Below are 19382 nucleotides of genomic sequence, written 5' to 3' on the forward strand. Positions count from 1 at the left end.
GTTTTTGTTGTGTTTTCTGCTCAAATGAGAAAATGTGAAAAAAAATATGAATAAATGTAAAATAAACGCACAAATAAAAATCATGAATAAACAAAATTAATATGTAATAACCCCAAACCTTAAAAAGATAAAATCAAAACAAACATGAACAAAAAATACATTAATTGTTTTAGGGTGCTTATTATTTTTATTAGTTTTTTTAAGGGTTAGGGGTCAAGTGTTTTTCATAGTATTAATTTATTGTATTTATTTATATTTGTATTAATTTTACATTTATTCATTAGTATTCGTATTAACACCCTAACCAAAAAAATTAAGAATAGATAAAAATAATAACCCCAAATCCTAACCTTAACCCCAACCCATAAATCTAACCCTATCCTAACCTTAACTCTAACCTCTTATAAATAAATGAATTATAAAAAAAGAAAAGCTTATGGAAAATCTGAGCTGAAAGACCTAGTAACAAATGATGTAACAGATTTTTTCTCTTGGTTAATAAACCGTCAAAGCTCAAAAACGCCTAAAAACACTGTGTGAAAATGCGCAAAATGATTCTAAAGGCTTTTTTTCCATAACAAACATGTCTATACTTACCTTCTGTGTGCAATGGTTTTGCACAGAGCAACCTGGATCCTCCTCTTCTCGGGTCCCCCGCCAACGCTCCTGGCCCTCCTGTCGGTTTCTCCCACAGCAAGCAGCTTGTTATGGGGGCAACTGCTGCTCCATGGATCTATTCACACAGCTGTGGCTCTGCCCCGCCCCCTATTTTCTTATTGGCTCAATGGCTGTGATTGACAGCAGTGGGAGCCGATGGCTCACGCTTCTGTCTCGGCCAACTTAATGCATGAAGGTAAAAAAAAAGTTCCGCATTTATAACCACTTTAACCCCAATCCCTAAACTTAACTCTGATCTCATAAATCAATGAATAATAAAAATAAAGCTGATGGAAAATCTATAAATAAAAAAAAAACTGAAAAACCTAGCCAAAATGATGCAACAGATATATTTTTCCCTATTGGCGAATAAGAAAAAAAAAAGCAAAAGCTCAAAAACTTATGAAAATGAGAGAAATTTGTCCAAAATGCACAAAAAACGCGCAAATGCGCTACGCTAAAGTGTGAATGCATCCTGAGGAGTTCTTTTCACTGATGCTGTCTAAGATGCCCCTAGAAATATAATATCCTTGTTTTTGTGCTTGATCCATTGCTTTCCTCGAAGTTTGTACTAAAGTGACATTTAAATTTAGCCATTTTCTTCAAAAGTGTGTGGGATTTTTTTTAAATTTCTAAAGGGATGCAAGCACTTTCTTTCTAGATACCTAACTTTTCTTGAATGGTTGAACTGGAGCCTAACCCTCCTATTCAGAAATCTGCCTGCAATTAATGGTGAAGCAATTAAATATTCCTTCAGTACAGAAAGGTGTGTGCATCTGCAATAAACTTTGTTAAAACTCCTTTCAACATATATTCCTGACAATTGGGGATTTGTGCTTTAATGTTGAGCAAGCATTGTGTCGTTAAATAAAAAAAAAAAATAAAAAAAACTCCTAAAAGGGAATATTCCGTTTCATTTTAATTACATAAATGGTTTTGTTTTAGTAAAAGTTATCTACTTTCTTTAGCACATGCCCTAGAATGGTGCACATGGCAAGTGTGTTTTTCTTTATCATATGCCAACACTCCACACCCTTCTCTCTTGTTCTGGTCATGGGGAAGCCCATGCCATGTATAGTCAGAGCTAAGTTTGTATTGCCTCTAATAAAGTGATGTCATTCTTCCAGCTGTCCTGGACTTTTGTCTTCAACACCCTCTGTACTCTCGTGGTACCTGATATACCAGCACATGGAGGAGCTAATGGAATTATTTGCATCATTGTAGTACTGGAGTTATAAAGTAGTTTGCACTAATTCTGGTTTCCCAGATTTTCTACTGTACTTTTTATCAGCCTTTGCGATGTTTATAAAAACTGTAATCCAAATTTTTATTTGTGCAAGCTGAATTAAGTGAGGAATGCAGTTTATAGATAGTGTGTGCGTGTTAGGGCTGCAACTAAGTATTTTCATAATCGATTAGTTGGCCAATTAATTGTTTCGATTAATCGGATAAAAACCTCAAAAAGTTTTATATTTGGTTAATATAAAGTTTAAAAAAACAATTTGTTCTTGAATATCTATATGCAGTAGTATAAATAACAAGTTTAGTGGTTAAGGAACAAAATATCTAATCCACTAAGATAACAAACAGAAGAGATACAGTATATACTATTAGAGGCTCAATCTGGTACATATCATGCTCAAAGGTCAAAATTTTGTATTTAAAGAAAAAAGTATTTAAAAAGACACACTTTTTTGCAGACTTTCAGACAAGACTGTAATATAATATGCATGATAGTCTTTTGGCATAGGCAGGTAGCTTGATGCAAGTTACTTGTGCCTGCTGTTACTTAAGCCTCGTACACACGATGAGAATATCAGACGAATGATTGTCACTTTTTTCTTTTTTTTGCATGCTAGTCTCATATCAAAAATGAAGAGGTTACTGAAGTTACGAAAAGTCTCGCAAGACCGAATACAAGGTCCCACAATTATTGTATTTTTTTTGTTTGGAAGCATGCTCAGTCTTGGGCACTCTTTTTATTTTATGTCCAAATACTGGACTGATTACACAAAAACCATTCTGTTATCTTACGAGAGACGTTTTCACGCTGTCCCTTTTTGGATAATTTCGTGTGAACTGTTATTGGTTCTTGAAAGCTGTACTAACGATCAGATTATTATTATTCTTATACAGGATTTATATAGTGCCAACAGTTTGCGCAGCGATTATCAGACTATCTCTCCAAAAACTTTTTCATCCAATTTTTCTCATCGTGTGTACAGTGCCTTGAAAAAGTATTCATACCCCTTGAAATTTTCCATATTTTGTCATGTTACAACCAAAAACGTAAATGTATTAGGATTTTATGTAATAGACCAACACTAAGTGGAAGGAAAACTATAAATGGTTTTTTAAATTTTTTTACAAATATCTGAAAAGTGTGGCATGCATTTGTATTCAGCCCCCCCCAGTCAATACTTTGTAGAACCACATTTCGCTGCAATTCTTTTTGGGCATGTCTCTGCCTGCTATGCACATCTAGAGAGTGAAATTTTTGCCAATGCTTTGCAAACTCTCAAGCTCTGTCATATTGGATGGAGAGCCTCTGTGAACACCAATTTTCAAGTCTTGCCACAGATTCTAAATTGGATTTACAGTATCTCCCAGAAGTGAGTACACCCATTACATTTTTGTAAATATTTTATTCTATCTTTTCATGTGACAACACTGAAGAAATGACACTTTGCTACAATGTAAAGTAGTGAGTGTACAGCTTGTATAACAGTGTAAATTTGCTGTCCCCTCAAAATAACTCAACACACAGCCATTAATGTCTAAACTACTGGCAACAAAAGTGAGTACACCCCTAAGTGAAAATGTCAACATTAGGCCCAAAGTGTCAAAAAACAAACGTGGAAAACCCGTGAAAACATGGCTAAACGCTAATGCAAAAAATGCTGACAAATGCACGTTTAAAGTGACTTTACACGGCTAATGTTACCAGCGTCATCAAAACGCTCAGTGTGCATGGAGCCTTAGAATAACGCAGCGCCGTAACGCAAAAAAAAGTTGTGCTTATACTGAACCTAGTGCTCATTTACATGAACTGTGACAGACCAGGAGACTCCTGTCAGTCACTGAGTGAGGTCATTGGCAGGACTGGCCAAGAATCTTTTGGCCTTTTAAAATCAAATTTTGCTGCATCAGTGGGTGTTTCAGACTGGAGTCTCAGATTCCTGGGTTTACCCGCTACACAACGAGCAGGGATGTAATTATATTCTTGCTCGCTGCCATGAGCTACAGCAGGGAAGTGACAAGATTCGTGGCTAGGTGGACACATGGTATAGCTGCCACTGGTCTTAGAAAATGAATAGAACAGGGAATAAATTGACTCAAATAATGTTCTGATTTTCTCCCTGTTGAAAGACTGGGAAAATAAATGGACAATGTATTGGATCAATGCATAAAAGCACCTGTGCTTATGGGAAATGCATGAGTTCAGCTTCAAGCTTGGAAGTCAAGACACTGGAATGAAGGCGCTGTAGTCCTTTTCTTTCTTATTTGGGGTGTGAAGATTTGGACAAAGTAGGAGTGTAAATACATTTTTTGTTTACCTTTTTTGGCAGGACTTGGCCCATTTCACAGGAGCAGACTGATGGGGTCCACCTGTCCATTATTCAGGCAGACCTGATCAGTCCATCCATAAACTTCTATGGACTGGCAGGCGTCAGCAAGCAATAGTCTGCCGGCATCTGACCCAATCCTGTACGCCAAAAATAGACCGATGAGGATCCATTCCCCGTCCGTCCAGCAGATCAGGTGACAATTAGGTGGAAACAGACAGGTGGTCCGTTTCCATCTGACCGTCCCATTGAAATCGGCAGGCAGTGTCTGTGTCTGCTCTGCAGCAGCGGAGCGAACGGAGACTTGTCATCTGCCTGCTCAGAGGGGATCAGTGGAGAGATCATGCTGACTGATCTGAAAGGCACCTTGTAATTACTGACTTTTTAGAAAGCATAAACTTTTGTACATAGTGGATTTCCAAAGTAGTCTTACTTTATTCGTATACCAACATGATTTAAATGGGTCTATTTATCCATTACTTTCAATAACCACAAAATTTGATGGCTGTACACTTTGCACTGCATTGTACTTGAGAGAACCGTTATTGGTGTGTGTGTGATTTCTAACGAATACTTTTTTTTTTTATAGTAGCAAACACGTTATATATAACTGCACATTGCAATGGTTCAGCACAGAGCAGCCCTGATCCTCCTCTTCTGCTGGTTCTCCTGGCTGCTACCCCCTGCCGAGTGCAAGCTGTGGGGACACACGTGTGTGCAAAGAATGCATTAAGGGGAAAGAACTTTTACCTTTCAAACCACTTTAACATATGATCTAATGTGATGGGGGAAGGTTCGTGCTGGGCTGGTGATGAGTTATTTTGTCAAAACTAAATGTAATACCAAAGTAATCAAATTTGTTCTTGATCATTTCTGAGTGCTAGACCTCCCCTGTTAAGCACACACCAGATAACCACATAATGACTAGTAAAAAGAATGTTTGAGCTGTTCAAGCTGATTATTGCCAAATAAGGCACAGTTAGCTGACCAAATTTGGTCAAATAATTTAAGACTTCTACTCCTGTGCCTTGTAAAGTACAGCATGCACTGTTCGTTTTCTCAGGAACAGCTCTGGTATGGATGCATTGTGGCTGCAGTTTTCAGTATAACTGTGTTACAGTATGCATTAGGGATTTTCATAGCTGCTAACTGAAAAAAAAAAAAAAAAAAATACACACACAATCTATTGCCAAAAGTATTGGGACACCTGCCTTCACACGCACGTGTACTTTAATGGCATCCCAGTCTTAGTCTATAGGATTCAATATTGAGTTGGCCCACCCTTTGCAGCTATAACAGCTTCAACTCTTCTGGGAAGGCTCTATACACCCTGTTCCAAATTATTATGCAAATTATATTTTTCTCATTTACCTAAATAATTGATGTAAATAACAGCATAATTCTCAGGTTATCAACTATTAAAGAGTACAATTCAAATTTTATTTTGGGAATGTAATCATTCATTAAGAAGGCACTTATGTCAGATGAGAAGGCCTGGCTCGCAGTCTCTGCTCGAATTCATCCCAAAGGTGTTTTATTGGGTTGAGGTCAGTTCCTCCACCCCAAACTCGCTCATCCATGTCTTTATGGACCTTTCTTTGTGCACTGGTGCGCAGTCATGTTGGAACAGGAAGGTGCCATCCCCAAACTGTTCCCACAAAGTTGGGAGCATGAGTTCCCTTCAGTAGAACTACGAGGCCATGCGCAAACCCTGAATAACAACCCCACACCATGATCTCCCCTCCACCAAACTTTACACTTGGTACAATGCAGTCAGGCAAGTACCGTTCTCCTGGCAACTGCCAAACCCAGGCATGTCCATCGGATTGCCAGACAGAGAAGTGTGATTCGTTACTCCAGAGAACATGTCTCCACTGCTCTAGAGTCCAGTGGCGGCGTGCTTTACACCACTGCATCCGATGCTTTGCATTGCACTTGGTGATGTAAGGCTTGGATGCAGCTGCTCAGCCATGGAAACCCATTCCATGAAGCTCTCTACGCATTGTTGTGCTAATCTGAAGGCCACACTAAGTTTGGAGGTCTTTAGCTATTGACTTTGCAGACAGCGATTGCTGCGAACTGTGCACTTCAGCATGCGCTGTCCCCGCTCTGGCATTTTATGTGGCCTACCACTTCGTGGCTGAGTTGCTGTTCCCAGTTGCTTCCACTTTGTTATAATACCACTAACAGTTGACTGTGGAATATTTAGTAGCAAGGAAATTTCATGGATGAACTTATTGCACAGGTGACAACCTATCACTTTACCACGATTGAATTCACTGAGCTCCTGAGAGCGACCCATTTCACAAATTTTTGTAGAACCAGACTGCATGCCTACTGTAGGTGCTTGATTTTATACACCTGTGGCCATAGAGGTGAGTGGAACACCTGAATCCAATGATTTGGAGGGGTGTCCCAATACTTTTGGCAATATTGTGTATATGGCCAGCTTAACGGGTAACTCTGCTTTAATGGGGAAAATGTAGCAAACTAGTATTAAAAAACAAACTAGTATTCAAAAACAAAACAATAGTACCCCTGTGCAAATTTAAATATAAATCTCTAAAAATGTGCTAAACCATGTATATCCAACAATGCCACATGTAGTGCAGCTCACGCTAGTGTGCAACAACACAGTGAAACCATAATTGAATAAAATTTGTGCAGCGCTAGATAATCATTCAATTGTACACAACCAAATGCATACAATTCCTTTTGTGTATCAACCTCCAAATATGGGGAAGGAAAAAAAAAACATTTTTGCAAATGGCAATATTTCTTTGTGCCAATGGAAATATTGGTGCAGTGCAATCCAGAAAGCAACAACACATAATCTCACATTACAAATTTAAAAAGTGAATGCATACATAATTGTGACTGAAAAATGACTAAGAAATAGTACCAATTGGCTCCAATCAGGGTTTAGGCACCAAAGCCTCAGTGCTGAAAAATAGTTTATATGTACTTTGTTAGATCACATGCAAAAACATGCCAAATATTTTCTATTCATAAAACATATAACGCAAAAAGTCCACATCTAAAAAAGTGTGAATAATATTCAAGCAGAGATCCGTTCTTCATATTGAAACCTCCATCACTGTGATTCAAAATGCGTATCATGCGCCTCCATTTGTGAGAAACATTCCATGTTTTTCAGTGTATTGGTCGAAAATAGTGTTATCAGCATTTTGGGGAAAAAAGGTGCCAATAATGGCCACTGAAAACAAGATTTTACTTGGGATATTGCTGCAATGTCACCTGATATTTTGCCGTGATTTTACATTCTTTTTTCATAGATTTTTTTTTTTTTTCTTTGGCCAACTTGTTGCTGGGCAGATTAAAAACGCAAAACATTTTTGCTGTGTTTTCAATGCATTTCAGGCCTAGTTCACACCAAAGCAGTTTGCATTTTGTCTGCAGTGCATTTTTGTGTGTTTGCATGCATGTTTTTGACGCTTTTTTTTTTTTTTTTTTTGCTGCTTTTTTACTTTTTTTCCTTCCTATTTTTCTAACAGCCGCTGCTGCTTGTAGCAACAAACTGTAGGTACTCCCATTAGCAGCAACTATAGACACCATCTCACTCCTAGTAAACACGACAGTGATTTTCAACTATGTCAGCAAAAAAAACGCAAAAGCACAGCAAAACGGACAAAATGCGTTAGTTTTTGATGCGTTTTTAATATGCCCAGCTTGCTGCAAGGACACAATTTCTACTTGGCCAATGAAGAGAAAAAAAACAAAAAACAAAACTGTGTACACCTGGCTTTAGTCCAGACTGAGCGCTCTTTGTCAGCTTGGTCTTTGTGCTGGAAACGTGTCTACAATCAGTACATATCTGCTGCCCAGTGTCGCATATGTGCAGCTTGTGGGCTTTTTATGCTGATGCATGTATGTGTTGGGCAGTCGTAAGGGGGTAAACCTTAAAGCAAAAATGTAATATTAGGCAGGTTATAAAAATCCTCATGTGGTGGCTGCTTTAGTTTTTGTGTTTTTAAGGCTTTTTTCAACTTTTATTTCACCTGGTGATCCAGCAAGTAACATGCTTCCTGTTTTAGGATGTCTGCCTCCTTAATGAAGTGGTAACGCAGACACTTTTGGACAGCAGTATTGGCAGCCTGGGGAGGATAGTGTTAAGCTGACTACAGGTGGATTGCAATTTGGCTGGCTCAGCAGGGACCGGCCAAATTCTGATCAATGTATGGCCATCCCAGTTCGACAGAAGTCTTATCGTTAAAACGACTTCTGTCGGAAAATGTTTGACCAATGTATTCTGACAGTGAACAAACCCCACTGTCAAAATATAATGTACCAGCGAGGAGGATTCCTATATCCACCTTGCCTGTGTGGATGGAGGAATCTATTTGTTTTTTTGTTTTTGTTTTTTTTTCGATTGGCCCGCTGCCTGATATAGACATCTATGGCTGGCTTTAGACTAGCCTGTTTAGATGGACTTGACTAACAAATTGAATCTGGACTCCAGCTAACACTTTATAGGGTTTTTTTTTTCCCTTTTCAGATAAATGTTTTACTTAAATGAGTAAGACTTACCATTGTTAGCACCCCTATCAGTATTAAATGGTTTGTCTCAATATAACTGCTACTTTTTGTTTAGACATTTTGTTCTTTTAAAGTGGATCTTCAGTCTTCCTCCTTAAGTGGACCCACCCCCCAGGGCACCGCTGTTATGGTCCGTGCGCAATTGCACCCATGGGCTGTATGTCCTCTATTAGCAGCCTGTGCCCATGCGCAGATGTTCATCTGCACACGTGCAGGGGTGGTGACAATAATTTGCCTAGGCAAGGGGGCAGAAGTGCAGCACAAATAAAGTCCTTTTAATAATAGGGGGAGGAGGCAGGGGAGGACAACTTCACAGTTAGGGTAAAGGTCCTTTTTAACCAAGCTCTTGACCTACAGACGGTTTTACCCCTTCATGACCGGAACAGTTTTTTGATTCCGCACTGCACTACTTTAACTGGCAATTGCTCAGTCATGCAACACTGTACACAAATGAAGCGTGTATAATTTTTTTCCCCCACACAAATAGATCTATCTTTTTGGTTGTATTTGATCACCACCAGGCTTTTTATTATAAATAAAACAATTTTGAGAAATTATATTTTCTACTTTTTTGTTATAAAACCTATCCAATAAAATTATCACTTCATATAATTTCTAAATAAATTTAGGCCAAATTGTATTCTGCTACATGTCTTTGGTTAATAAAATCCAAATAAGCATGTATTGGTTTGAAAGATACACCATCGTTTGTAGATGCTATAAATGTAGCGGTACTGTTAAGATTTCTGCGACCTTCTCCAGAGCAAACTGTTTTGGTAGATTTTGGGGTTCATGATCAGGCCTATAACCTGAAGTAATTCATTCCTGCCTACACTTGTGGGGTGCTTCTAATGCATGCTACCCCTTTAGTAACATTGACTTTTTGTTGGTTTGAACTTGTGCTCTCTGAGAAGTCAGACAACAGTTTGACTGGCTTGCATACATTCTGTACATCTTGCCTAGCGAGATGTTGTTGGGACAGGCAACCTCTTTAGTCCTCTTTTTGTCCCCTATATTGTAGCCTAGATGATCCGAGGTGCAGGGCCATGAGCCATCCAATTTAAGAAATGGTAAGCTGCGATAAGACATTTTTGGTTTTGGGCTTAATACTGCTTTAAAGCCTCATTACAGTTCTGCAGTGATATGTTAAAATGGCTTCTGAAAATATTTTCATTACATTTGAGATATCTTTTAGTGGTTTTTAATTTGTATGTGCGTACAAATTGCTGTAGAATCTACTTGCACTTGAACCTGTGAGAAAATTCAGTGGTGGGTTTGTACTTTTTTTTGGTTTAATACGTTACAATTCTTTTTCAGGCTTGCATCGATGATAATCTTGAGATGGTCAAATTTCTTGTTGAAAATGGAGCCAGTATTAATCAACCAGACAACGAAGGTTGGATACCACTACATGCTGCTTCTTCCTGTGGATATGTTGACATAGCTGAGTGAGTCTTCTATTTTTGCATTTTTCATTTGAGTAAAAGTTTGAATATGTTTATTACTATGTTAATTTTTTACTCCTAGAAAGTTATTCACAAAGGTTGAATATCCCTTCCTAAATGAATCTGGGGCCCTTTGACCTAGTTCAGGCACTAGTGTGGTATGGAGTGATAGAATTAATTGTGCACTGTGTTGGAAGATGGGATATTTTCTCTCAAAAGGAGTTACCGTATTTTCCGGCGTATAAGACGACTGGGCGTATAAGACGACCTCCTACTTTTCCTGTTAAAATATAGGGTTTGAGCTATACTCGCCGTATAAGACTACCCCTCTTCCAAGTCACACCAAATAAAAATGAAAAAACATCAGATTTGATTTCAATATGGTATGGTATTTCAGTATGGTTTTCCAATGATGGGGCGCTATTCCTCCCACTGACACCAATGATGGGGCACTATTCCTCCCACTGACACCAATGATGGTGCCCCATCATTAGTGTCAGTGTGTGAGGAATAGTGCCCCATCATTGGTGTCAGTGGGAGGAATAGTGCCCCATCATTGGTGTCAGTGGGAGGAATAGTGTCCCATCATTGGTGTCAGTGGGAGGAATAGTGCCCCATCATTGGTGTCAGTGGGAGGAATAGTGTCCCATCATTGGTGCCAGTGGGAGGAATAGTGCTCCATCATTGGTGTCAGTGGGAGGAATAGTGCCCCATCATTGGTGTCAGTGGGAGGAATAGTGTCCCATCATTGGTGTCAGTGGGAGGAATAGTGTCCCATCATTGGTGTCAGTGGGAGGAATAGCGCTCCATCGTTGGTATCAGTGGGAGGAATAGCACCCCATCATTGGTATCAGTGGGAGGAATAACGCCCCATCATTGGTGTCAGTGGGAGGAATAGCGCCCCATCGTTGGTGTCAGTGGGAGGAATTGCGCCCCATCGTTGGTGTCAGTGGGGAGAATAGTGCCCCATCGTTGGTGTCAGTGGGGAGAATAGTGCCCCATCGTTGGTGTCAGTGGGGAGAATAGTGCCCCATCGTTGGTGTCAGTGGGGAGAATAGTGCCCCATCGTTGGTGTCAGTGGGGAGAATAGTGCCCCATCGTTGGTGTCAGTGGGGAGAATAGTGCCCCATCGTTGGTGTCAGTGGGGGGAATAGTGCCCCATCGTTGGTATCAGTGGGAGGAATAGTGCCCCATCGTTGGGGTCAGTGGGGGAGGAATGGTGCCCCATCGTTGGGGTCAGTGGGGGAGGAATAGTGCCCCATCGTTGGGGTCAGTGGGGGAGGAATGGTGCCCATCATTGGTATCAGTGGGGGAGGAATAGTGCCCCATCGTTGGTATCAGTGGGGGAGGAATAGTGCCCCATCGTTGGTATCAGTGGGAGGAATAGTGCCCCATCGTTGGTATCAGTGGGAGGAATAGTGCCCCATCGTTGGTATCAGTGGGAGGAATAGTGCCCCATCGTTGGTATCAGTGGGAGGAATAGTGCCCCATTGTTGGTATCAGTGGGAGGAATAGTGCCCCATCGTTGGTATCAGTGGGGAGGAGGAATAGTGCCCCATCGTTGGTATCAGTGGGGAGAACAGTGCCTCATCGTTGGTGTCAGTGGGGGAGGAACAGTGCCTCATCGTTGGTGTCAGTGGGGGAGGAACAGTGCCTCATCGTTGGTGTCAGTGGGGGAGGAACAGTGCCTCATCGTTGGTGTCAGTGGGGGAGGAACAGTGCCTCATCGTTGGTGTCAGTGGGGGAGGAACAGTGCCTCATCGTTGGTGTCAGTGGGGGAGGAACAGTGCCTCATCGTTGGTGTCAGTGGGGGAGGAACAGTGCCTCATCGTTGGTGTCAGTGTGGAGGAGGAATAGTGCCCCATCGTTGGTGTCAGTGTGGAGGAGGAGTGGCTGCTCCTTCTTCCAGTGCAGCCGCTCGATTTTCGCGGGGCCGCTCGGCTCTGCCTCCTCGCCGGTGATTGGTCGCCTGTGTGCCTTTCCAGTGCTGGCGCCCAATCACCGGTGAGGAGGCGGAGTTGAGCGGCCGCGTGGCCATCGAGCGGCCGAACTGAAAGGAGGAGCAGCCGCGCTTCCTGGACCGGATCGTCGTGGGACCGGAGCCAAGTAAGGTACAGCAGCCCCTCTGTCCACCCCTGTACTTAGTGTCCGTTGGAGGAGGAGGGGCGGCGGCGCCGCGCCGCCCCTCGAAAAAGTGCCGCCCTGACACCGGCTCGCACCGGCGTATAAGACGACCCCCGACTTTTCAGAAGATTTTCAGGGGTTGAAAAGTCGTCTTATACGCCGGAAAATACGATATTTGCTTTTGAGACTTGCAGTATTTAGGGTTTACTACACAAAGAAAATGCTAATAAATGTCCTTTGTACAGAGGTGCTGTGACTCTGGTTTCATCTGCTCATATTTTTCCTGTATGCCTTTGTGTGGATAAATACAATTTTTTTTTTTTGGAGCCCTGGACTGTGTGCAGGATCATCCATATATATTCTGCAGTTTGAATCACACAAACCTTTCCCAGCATCAGTGCTGAAAAATACAGACAGATACTTCTCCATCATTCCATACCATCAGGGAGGCGCCAAATTTTTTCTGCAGCAGGACAGTGACCCCCAACATACAGCCAATGTCATTAAAATCTATCTTCAGCATAAAGAAGAACAAGAAGTCCTGGAAGTGATGATTTGGCTCTAATCTCAACGTTGAATCTGTCTGGGGTTACATGAAGAGACAGAAGGATTTGAGGCAGCCAACTTCTACAGAAGTGCTGTGGTTAGTTCCTCAAGATGTTTGGAATAACCTATCTGACGAGCTACTTTTAAAAACTGTCTGCAGGTGTACCTAGAAGAATTGATGCTGTTTTGAATGCAACAGGGTGATCATGCCAAATATTGATTTGATTTAAATTTCTCCTTTTCATTGACTTTTTCCTGATTTTCTTAATTAATAAATATTAACACTTCTATTTCTGAAAGATTTCTTGTTTTACATTTTTTTCCCACACCTGTCCAAAACGTTTGCACGGTACTGTACATCTGTGGAGGGTGGGTTAGTTTAGTTTGGGTCAGGGGCTAAAGGAAAGTGCACTTTGTCTTACTGTGCAGTTACCCTTTAACCACTTCCAGTCCGAACACTTTTACCCCCTTCCTGTCCGGGCCAGTTTCACCTTTCAGTGTTAACACACTTTGAATGAAAATTGCGCGGTCATGCAACACTGTACCCATATGAATTTTTTAGCATTTTTTTGAGACCGATAAAGCTTTATTTTGGTGGTATTTATTCACCACTGGTATTTTTATCTTTTTTTGCTATGTAAATGAAAAAGTCCAAAAAGTTTGAAAAAAAGTATTTATTTACAAAATATTATAAGAAAAACAATCTTCATAAATCTTGGCCAAAATTTATTCAGTTATCTTTTTAGTAAAAAAAAAAAATAACCCAAATTAGTTCATAACCAAAAATTTATCATTTTTAAACTTTTCTTTTTTACATTTATTTTTATTTAATATTTGGTTTTTTTACACATACTGTCACCCTAGAATTACAGTGTCACCATGGTGTACTTCTTGTGGGGGGTGATGAAGATTTTTTTTTTTTTTACACACTGATTGCTTTTACACCCATAAAGGCTGTAAAAGCAATCATTTCTCCTTCTCTCTAGCTGCATTCTTGCAGCCATTGAGAACTACTGTGTGAGCTGTGATTGGTCACAGCTTGTCACATGGTACAAGGCTGTTGTGAATAGCCTTGTACCATGTGACCTCTGTGATTGTATACAGATTTCACACGTAGTAAGCAATGTCAGAAGTGACATCTTGCTTACTACTTTGCATGTGATCACTGATTGGCCAATCAGTGATCACATGATCAGGACCTCGTAGAGAGGTCCCGTCCGATCGGTGTTCCACTGTGCCCGGAGGACACAGCGGGCACTGGATCGTGGTGCTGCATGCTACCAAGGAGCGCGCACAAACAGGGTGCGGGGAGGCCGTTTATAAACGGCCACCCGACCCTGCACTGCCACCGTCCGGCCATTTATAGCCATGGGCCGGACTGGAGGTGGTTAAAGTAAGGCAGTCTTGAGTGAAACATAAGGGTTGCATTGCTATCACTATTGTGTTGGCCACTATTCTCCTTGCTGGAACCCTGGCATAGGAAAGGAAACAAAGCCATGCATTAATCAAGATGGCTGCCTCCACACAGAAACACTGTGCTGACAAAGGCATGGCAAGTCCTTAATGGGGTAAAGATCAGCCGCAGGAAGACTACAGGTGGTTCTGGTGACTAGCCCTTTGCACTCTGCCTGCCTTTTTTGGCGCAGCTTCCAGAGTTTTAATTCCTTTTTAAGTAGATAATTAATGTGGTTGTAAGGCTAAAGGGTTTTTGTTTGTACTTTGATGTATTTTCTGCAGTGAGGTAAAGAATCTTTTAGATGAACCTTCACACCCCATATCCACCCCCCCTTTACTCACCTGGGCCCTGTTTTGATCCACCACTGTTCTCTCTGGCTAATCACTGGACTTGGTGAAAACAGCAGGGAGTATTGGCTGCTGTCAATCAAATCAAGTGACAAAGGTGTTGGGGCCGTGCCTAGTCACACTGTGTGTCAGTAGACACACACAGAGTGGCTTGGGATCGAGCCTGCAGGAGTGCATCCCTAGCAAGTGACTTTCTAGGAGGGTACTCGGCAGTGGGGAGGAGCCAGGAGCACTGACGGGGGACCCCAGAAAAGGAAGATCAGGACCGTGCTGTGCAAATCCATTGCACAGAGCAGGTAAGTATAATATGTTTATTAAAAAAAAAATCCTTTACAATCACTTTAAACCAGTGGTTTAGTATGATAAAAAGACCCTAGCAGCAAAATTGGTTTTAGCCTTAACTTCTAATTTGTACAATGGTAAAATGATTAGCGTTACTAAACGTTTCAGTCATTTCAAGCATGTGTTTGGAAATATGCAATTTAGTTTTGGGTATGTTTTATAATGTTGGTTTCTTTCTTTTAGGTATTTAATTAGTCAAGGAGCAAATGTAGGAGCAGTAAATAGTGAAGGAGACACTCCACTAGACATTGCTGAGGAGGAGGCAATGGAGGAATTGCTTCAAAATGAAGTCAACCGTCTAGGTAACAAGCGTTTGTTAATTTGAATATATAATTGATGTAATTGCTTTAACTGACCTGTTCAAGCCGACAGTATGCAAATCTGCAGCCTTACGGGTCTGGGCCTTGACACCGAGCGGCCGTATATTTGCATACCAAAACAAACAACCATGCTGATAGCGTGCGCACTCCTGGCACATTAACCGGCACCTCTTGGAATTGTCCCGATCATTACTTGCTAACAGGACCTTTCTGATCATGTGACCACCAGTCATGGCAGTCACATGACCCTACACCTCGCCCAGCTTCTCTGTGTCACAAACCCTTTAAAGGGCTGTACCCAAGGGGTTAAGACTTTTTTTTTACTTTCTGTAATTTGATGTGTTCAATGGCAAAACGTAATGGCTACAATGTAAATTCTGTGTGGGAAAGATTTTCTGTATCCTAGAAAAAAATATATAAAAACTAGGAATAATCTAAATAGGGTTTTAGGTTCATCTCTTAAATTTATATGCAAAATTCCGTCTGGTTACTGTAGATGAAGTGTTGACACACAAATGTGGAGAAACAAAAAGCCAAATGTGACGCATTCCACCCAAAACTCCAAAAATGTGCTGGACAAAATTATTGGCACCCACAGTTTAATAGATGGTAGCACACCTCTTGGGATAAATAACTGAAATCAATCTCTTCCTGCAACCATCAATGAGTTTTACATCTCTGTACTGGAATTTTGGACCACTCTTCTTTTGCCAACTGCTCCAACTCTTATGTTGGAATGGTTCCTTTTTCCTAAATGCTGTTTTGTGATTTCTCCACAGGTACTGTCTCTCCTCTGTATCTCTATCTCTCTCTGTCTCTGTGCGTTTTGACTTGTGCTTTTGATCATTGTCCTGCTGTAAGACCCATGACCTCTGACTGAGACCCAACTTTCTGACGCTGGGCCCTACATTGCACCCCAGAATTCTTTCGTAGTCTTTAGATTTCATAATGCCATGCACACGGTCAAGACACCCAGTGCTTGAAGCAGCAAAGCAACCCCAAAACGTCAGTGAACCTCCACCTTGTTTGACTGTAGGGACTATATTCTTTTCGTTTAAAGGCCTAATTTCTTTTTCTGAAATCGGTAGAATGATATGCTTTACCAAAAAGCTGTAATCTTGTTTAGTCTGTCCACAGCACATTCTCCCAAAAGGTTTTTGGTTTCCTAAGGTAGATTTTGCAAACTCCAATCTGGCTTTTTTATGATTCTGTGTCAGCAGTGTGGTCTTTCTGGGCCTCTTACTATAGCGCCCCTTTTCATTCACATGGCGACGTATAGTGCGAGCTGACAGTTGTACCCTTTGCCTGAAGGTCAGCTTGAATTTGTATGGAAGTTGATTAAGGTTCTTTATCCACCATTCGAACAATCCTTCGTTGCAATCTTTTGATCAGGTTTTCTCTTTCGTCCACGTTCTGGGAGATAAGTTACAGTACCATGGGATGTAAAAATCTTGATAATGTGCACAGTGGACACAAGAACATTAAGATCTCAGGAGATGGACTTGTAACCTTGAGATTGTCCATGCTTTTCTACAAATTTTCTTCTCAAATCGTTATTTCTTTGCTGCTCCTTCTCTTCTCCATGCGGCACACAGTCACACAACAGAAAGGATGAGTCAATTTTCACCATATTAACTGGTTGCTGGTGTAATGTCTATATTGTCAGCACTTGTTGTTTGATACAGGTGAGTTTTTTTATAAACTAGAAAACCTACAATTTCTGGGGAAATTGTGTGAAGTGTTCTTGCCTCAGCCAGTAGTCTACAACTGGAGTGGGCGGAGTAACTGGGTGGAGTGGCTTGAGTAACTGTTGTGTGGTTGGAGTAACTGTGAAAAGGTTGGACTGGGCAGAGTAACTTTATGGAGTGGGCAAAGTAACTGTGTGGAGTGTTTGGAGTGAGTAAAGATAGTAAACATTACACTAACCAATTGATCAAATTTAAAAAGTGCACATGGCAAGCTTGATGGTGAGAAATGCATTTCAACTTTTAATTATTTATATTGCACATTTAATTGCAATGTTGTTGCCCAAAGTGCTTCACAGTTACATTAAAACATACATTTATAAAAAACAGCAGCATTATCACCTCAAATACTCTCTACTGTAGAAAACTTCTTTCCAAACCTTTAACCAGAAGCTGGCCAAACTGTCACAAATTCAAAATTAGATTTCAAATAGGGCAGAGAAGAGCGGTTAAAAACAAACTGCTCCAAATTGCTCACTTCACTGGCGTCTTCAAATGGTCGTAGTTTTAAAAACTATAAATCCTACAGCAAAGAGCTTTATATTGTGAGAATCACAAGACCCAGACCTACATTTTGATGCATAGTATGTCTCTGAAATATTAAAAATGAAGGCACAGTCGCAGTTTAGAAATTGCCCTTCAAATTTGAGGTGGCTAGAGTGGAGTTTCAATGAATGTCAATGGGCGGCGTGAGTTGCAAACAAATGGTCATATTGTAAAAACTATCAGGACTATGGCTTAGCCGTGGACATTTTTAGTGGCAGCAGGGATAGCTGAACGTCTTGATATAAGATTTGTGTAGGTGGGCTTGAAAATGAGGGAGTGATGGCAGTTTAGAAATCATGTCCTGATTTTTCAGCGTACATTCTAGCTTTTGTCAGCTCCCACTCTAGTTTTGAACATTCCGCCATTCATTCCTATGGGACCAATTTCACCACAAAAACGCCGATATTTTGTGAACCATTCGGCGAAACGTTCCACAAAGTAATAGCACACCAATCGGGAACAATCCGCACGTTTTCGGTATATTACTGTCTATGTAGTGCAAAAACTGTGGGAGGAGTTAGGGTGGTAAAATTGGCTATAAGAATATATATGTGAGATAACAGTAAGTGGTCTCGCCATGCAAGAACACTGAATCACAATCTTGGAATGCAGGTTCTTACAACTTTCAGACGGTGCCAGTAATTTTGTCTTGTATATTTTTGGTGTTTTGGGTGGAATGTGCCAGTTGGCTTTTTTTTTTTTTTTTTTTTTTTTTTTGTCATGCCAGTACAAACAAAAACTTGAGAATGCCTAAAGTTTTGTAATTGCAACAATTTTCTGGGCAAACTGGTGCATTATCTGACAGATGCAGGGGTGCCAATATTTTTGGCCATGAATGTAAGTCATCAAGGAGGCACCAGAAGTGAATTTCATCCTGTCTTGGGCAGAATTCCATATTTCCCCACTGTCTGCCATGCACATTCCAGGTGTGGGAAATTGGCAGGTGGATTTTCTCAGCTGTCAACTGTATCTGGGGGAGTGGGGTCTTCACCCAGAGGTGTTCAAGGAACTCTGCAGCCAGTGGGAGAAGTCCAGATGTGGATCTTCTGGCATCCAAGTTCATTGAGAAACTGGACTGGTTTGTCTCCATGACCAGGGATCTTCAAACGTTTTTAGTGGATGTTCTGGGGACACAGTGGATCCAGTTTTCTCTAACTTGACTTCCTGCCATTACAGCTTTTACCTTACCTGATTTAAGTGGAATTCCAGTGATTCTGATTGCCCAAGCCTGGCCCAGGAGAAATTTGTACTCTTGACATTGTGAACATATTAGGTCCTTCTACTGGATCTACCGACTTTTTGGCCACAAGGTCAAATCTTAACCCACAAATTGAGCTTTCTTTCAGTGGTATTTGATTGCCTGTGCGTTTTTTTTTTTTTCCCCTTTCTTTTTTGCGCTATAAAAAGACTGACAAAAAAAACAATATTTTTGACTTTTTGCTATTAAACATGTCCAGTATAAAAACATTAAAAATCAAGATTGGTTTACGTGAAAGTTATAGCGTTTACAAATGGCGGTGTGTGTATATATACTGGGATTTTTTTTTTTTTATTAACTAGTAATGACACTGATCGGGGACTTATAGCGGGACTGCAGCAGGCATTCTGACACTGGGGGGAACTGACTTGGTGTCACTGACATCCCCAATGACACCAATACAGTGATCAGTGCTAAAACTGTCTGACTTTTCAAAATCCCTTTACGAGATCTGACTGCTTCTCAAAAGTTTG

At 40.9% G+C, this 19382-nt stretch overlaps 1 protein-coding gene across 7 annotated transcripts in view; it reads left to right on the forward strand.

Annotated features, from left to right (window-relative positions):
• The window catches only part of PPP1R12A (protein phosphatase 1 regulatory subunit 12A), a 178007-nt gene that overhangs the window by 34948 nt on the left and 123677 nt on the right, over positions 1-19382 (forward strand). For all 7 annotated transcript variants that reach the window (XM_089674039.1, XM_089674040.1, XM_089674041.1 and 4 more), the window contains exons 2-3: positions 10098-10228; positions 15224-15342. In XM_089674039.1, coding sequence (XP_089530165.1) covers positions 10098-10228; positions 15224-15342 — 250 coding nt within the window. The remainder of the gene's footprint in view (positions 1-10097; positions 10229-15223; positions 15343-19382) is intronic.

This window comes from Staurois parvus, unplaced genomic scaffold (genome assembly GCF_062004578.1).
Source record: "Staurois parvus isolate SC_StPar_1 unplaced genomic scaffold, SC_StPar_1.0 ptg000147l, whole genome shotgun sequence".
Classification (NCBI taxonomy): domain Eukaryota; kingdom Metazoa; phylum Chordata; class Amphibia; order Anura; family Ranidae; genus Staurois; species Staurois parvus.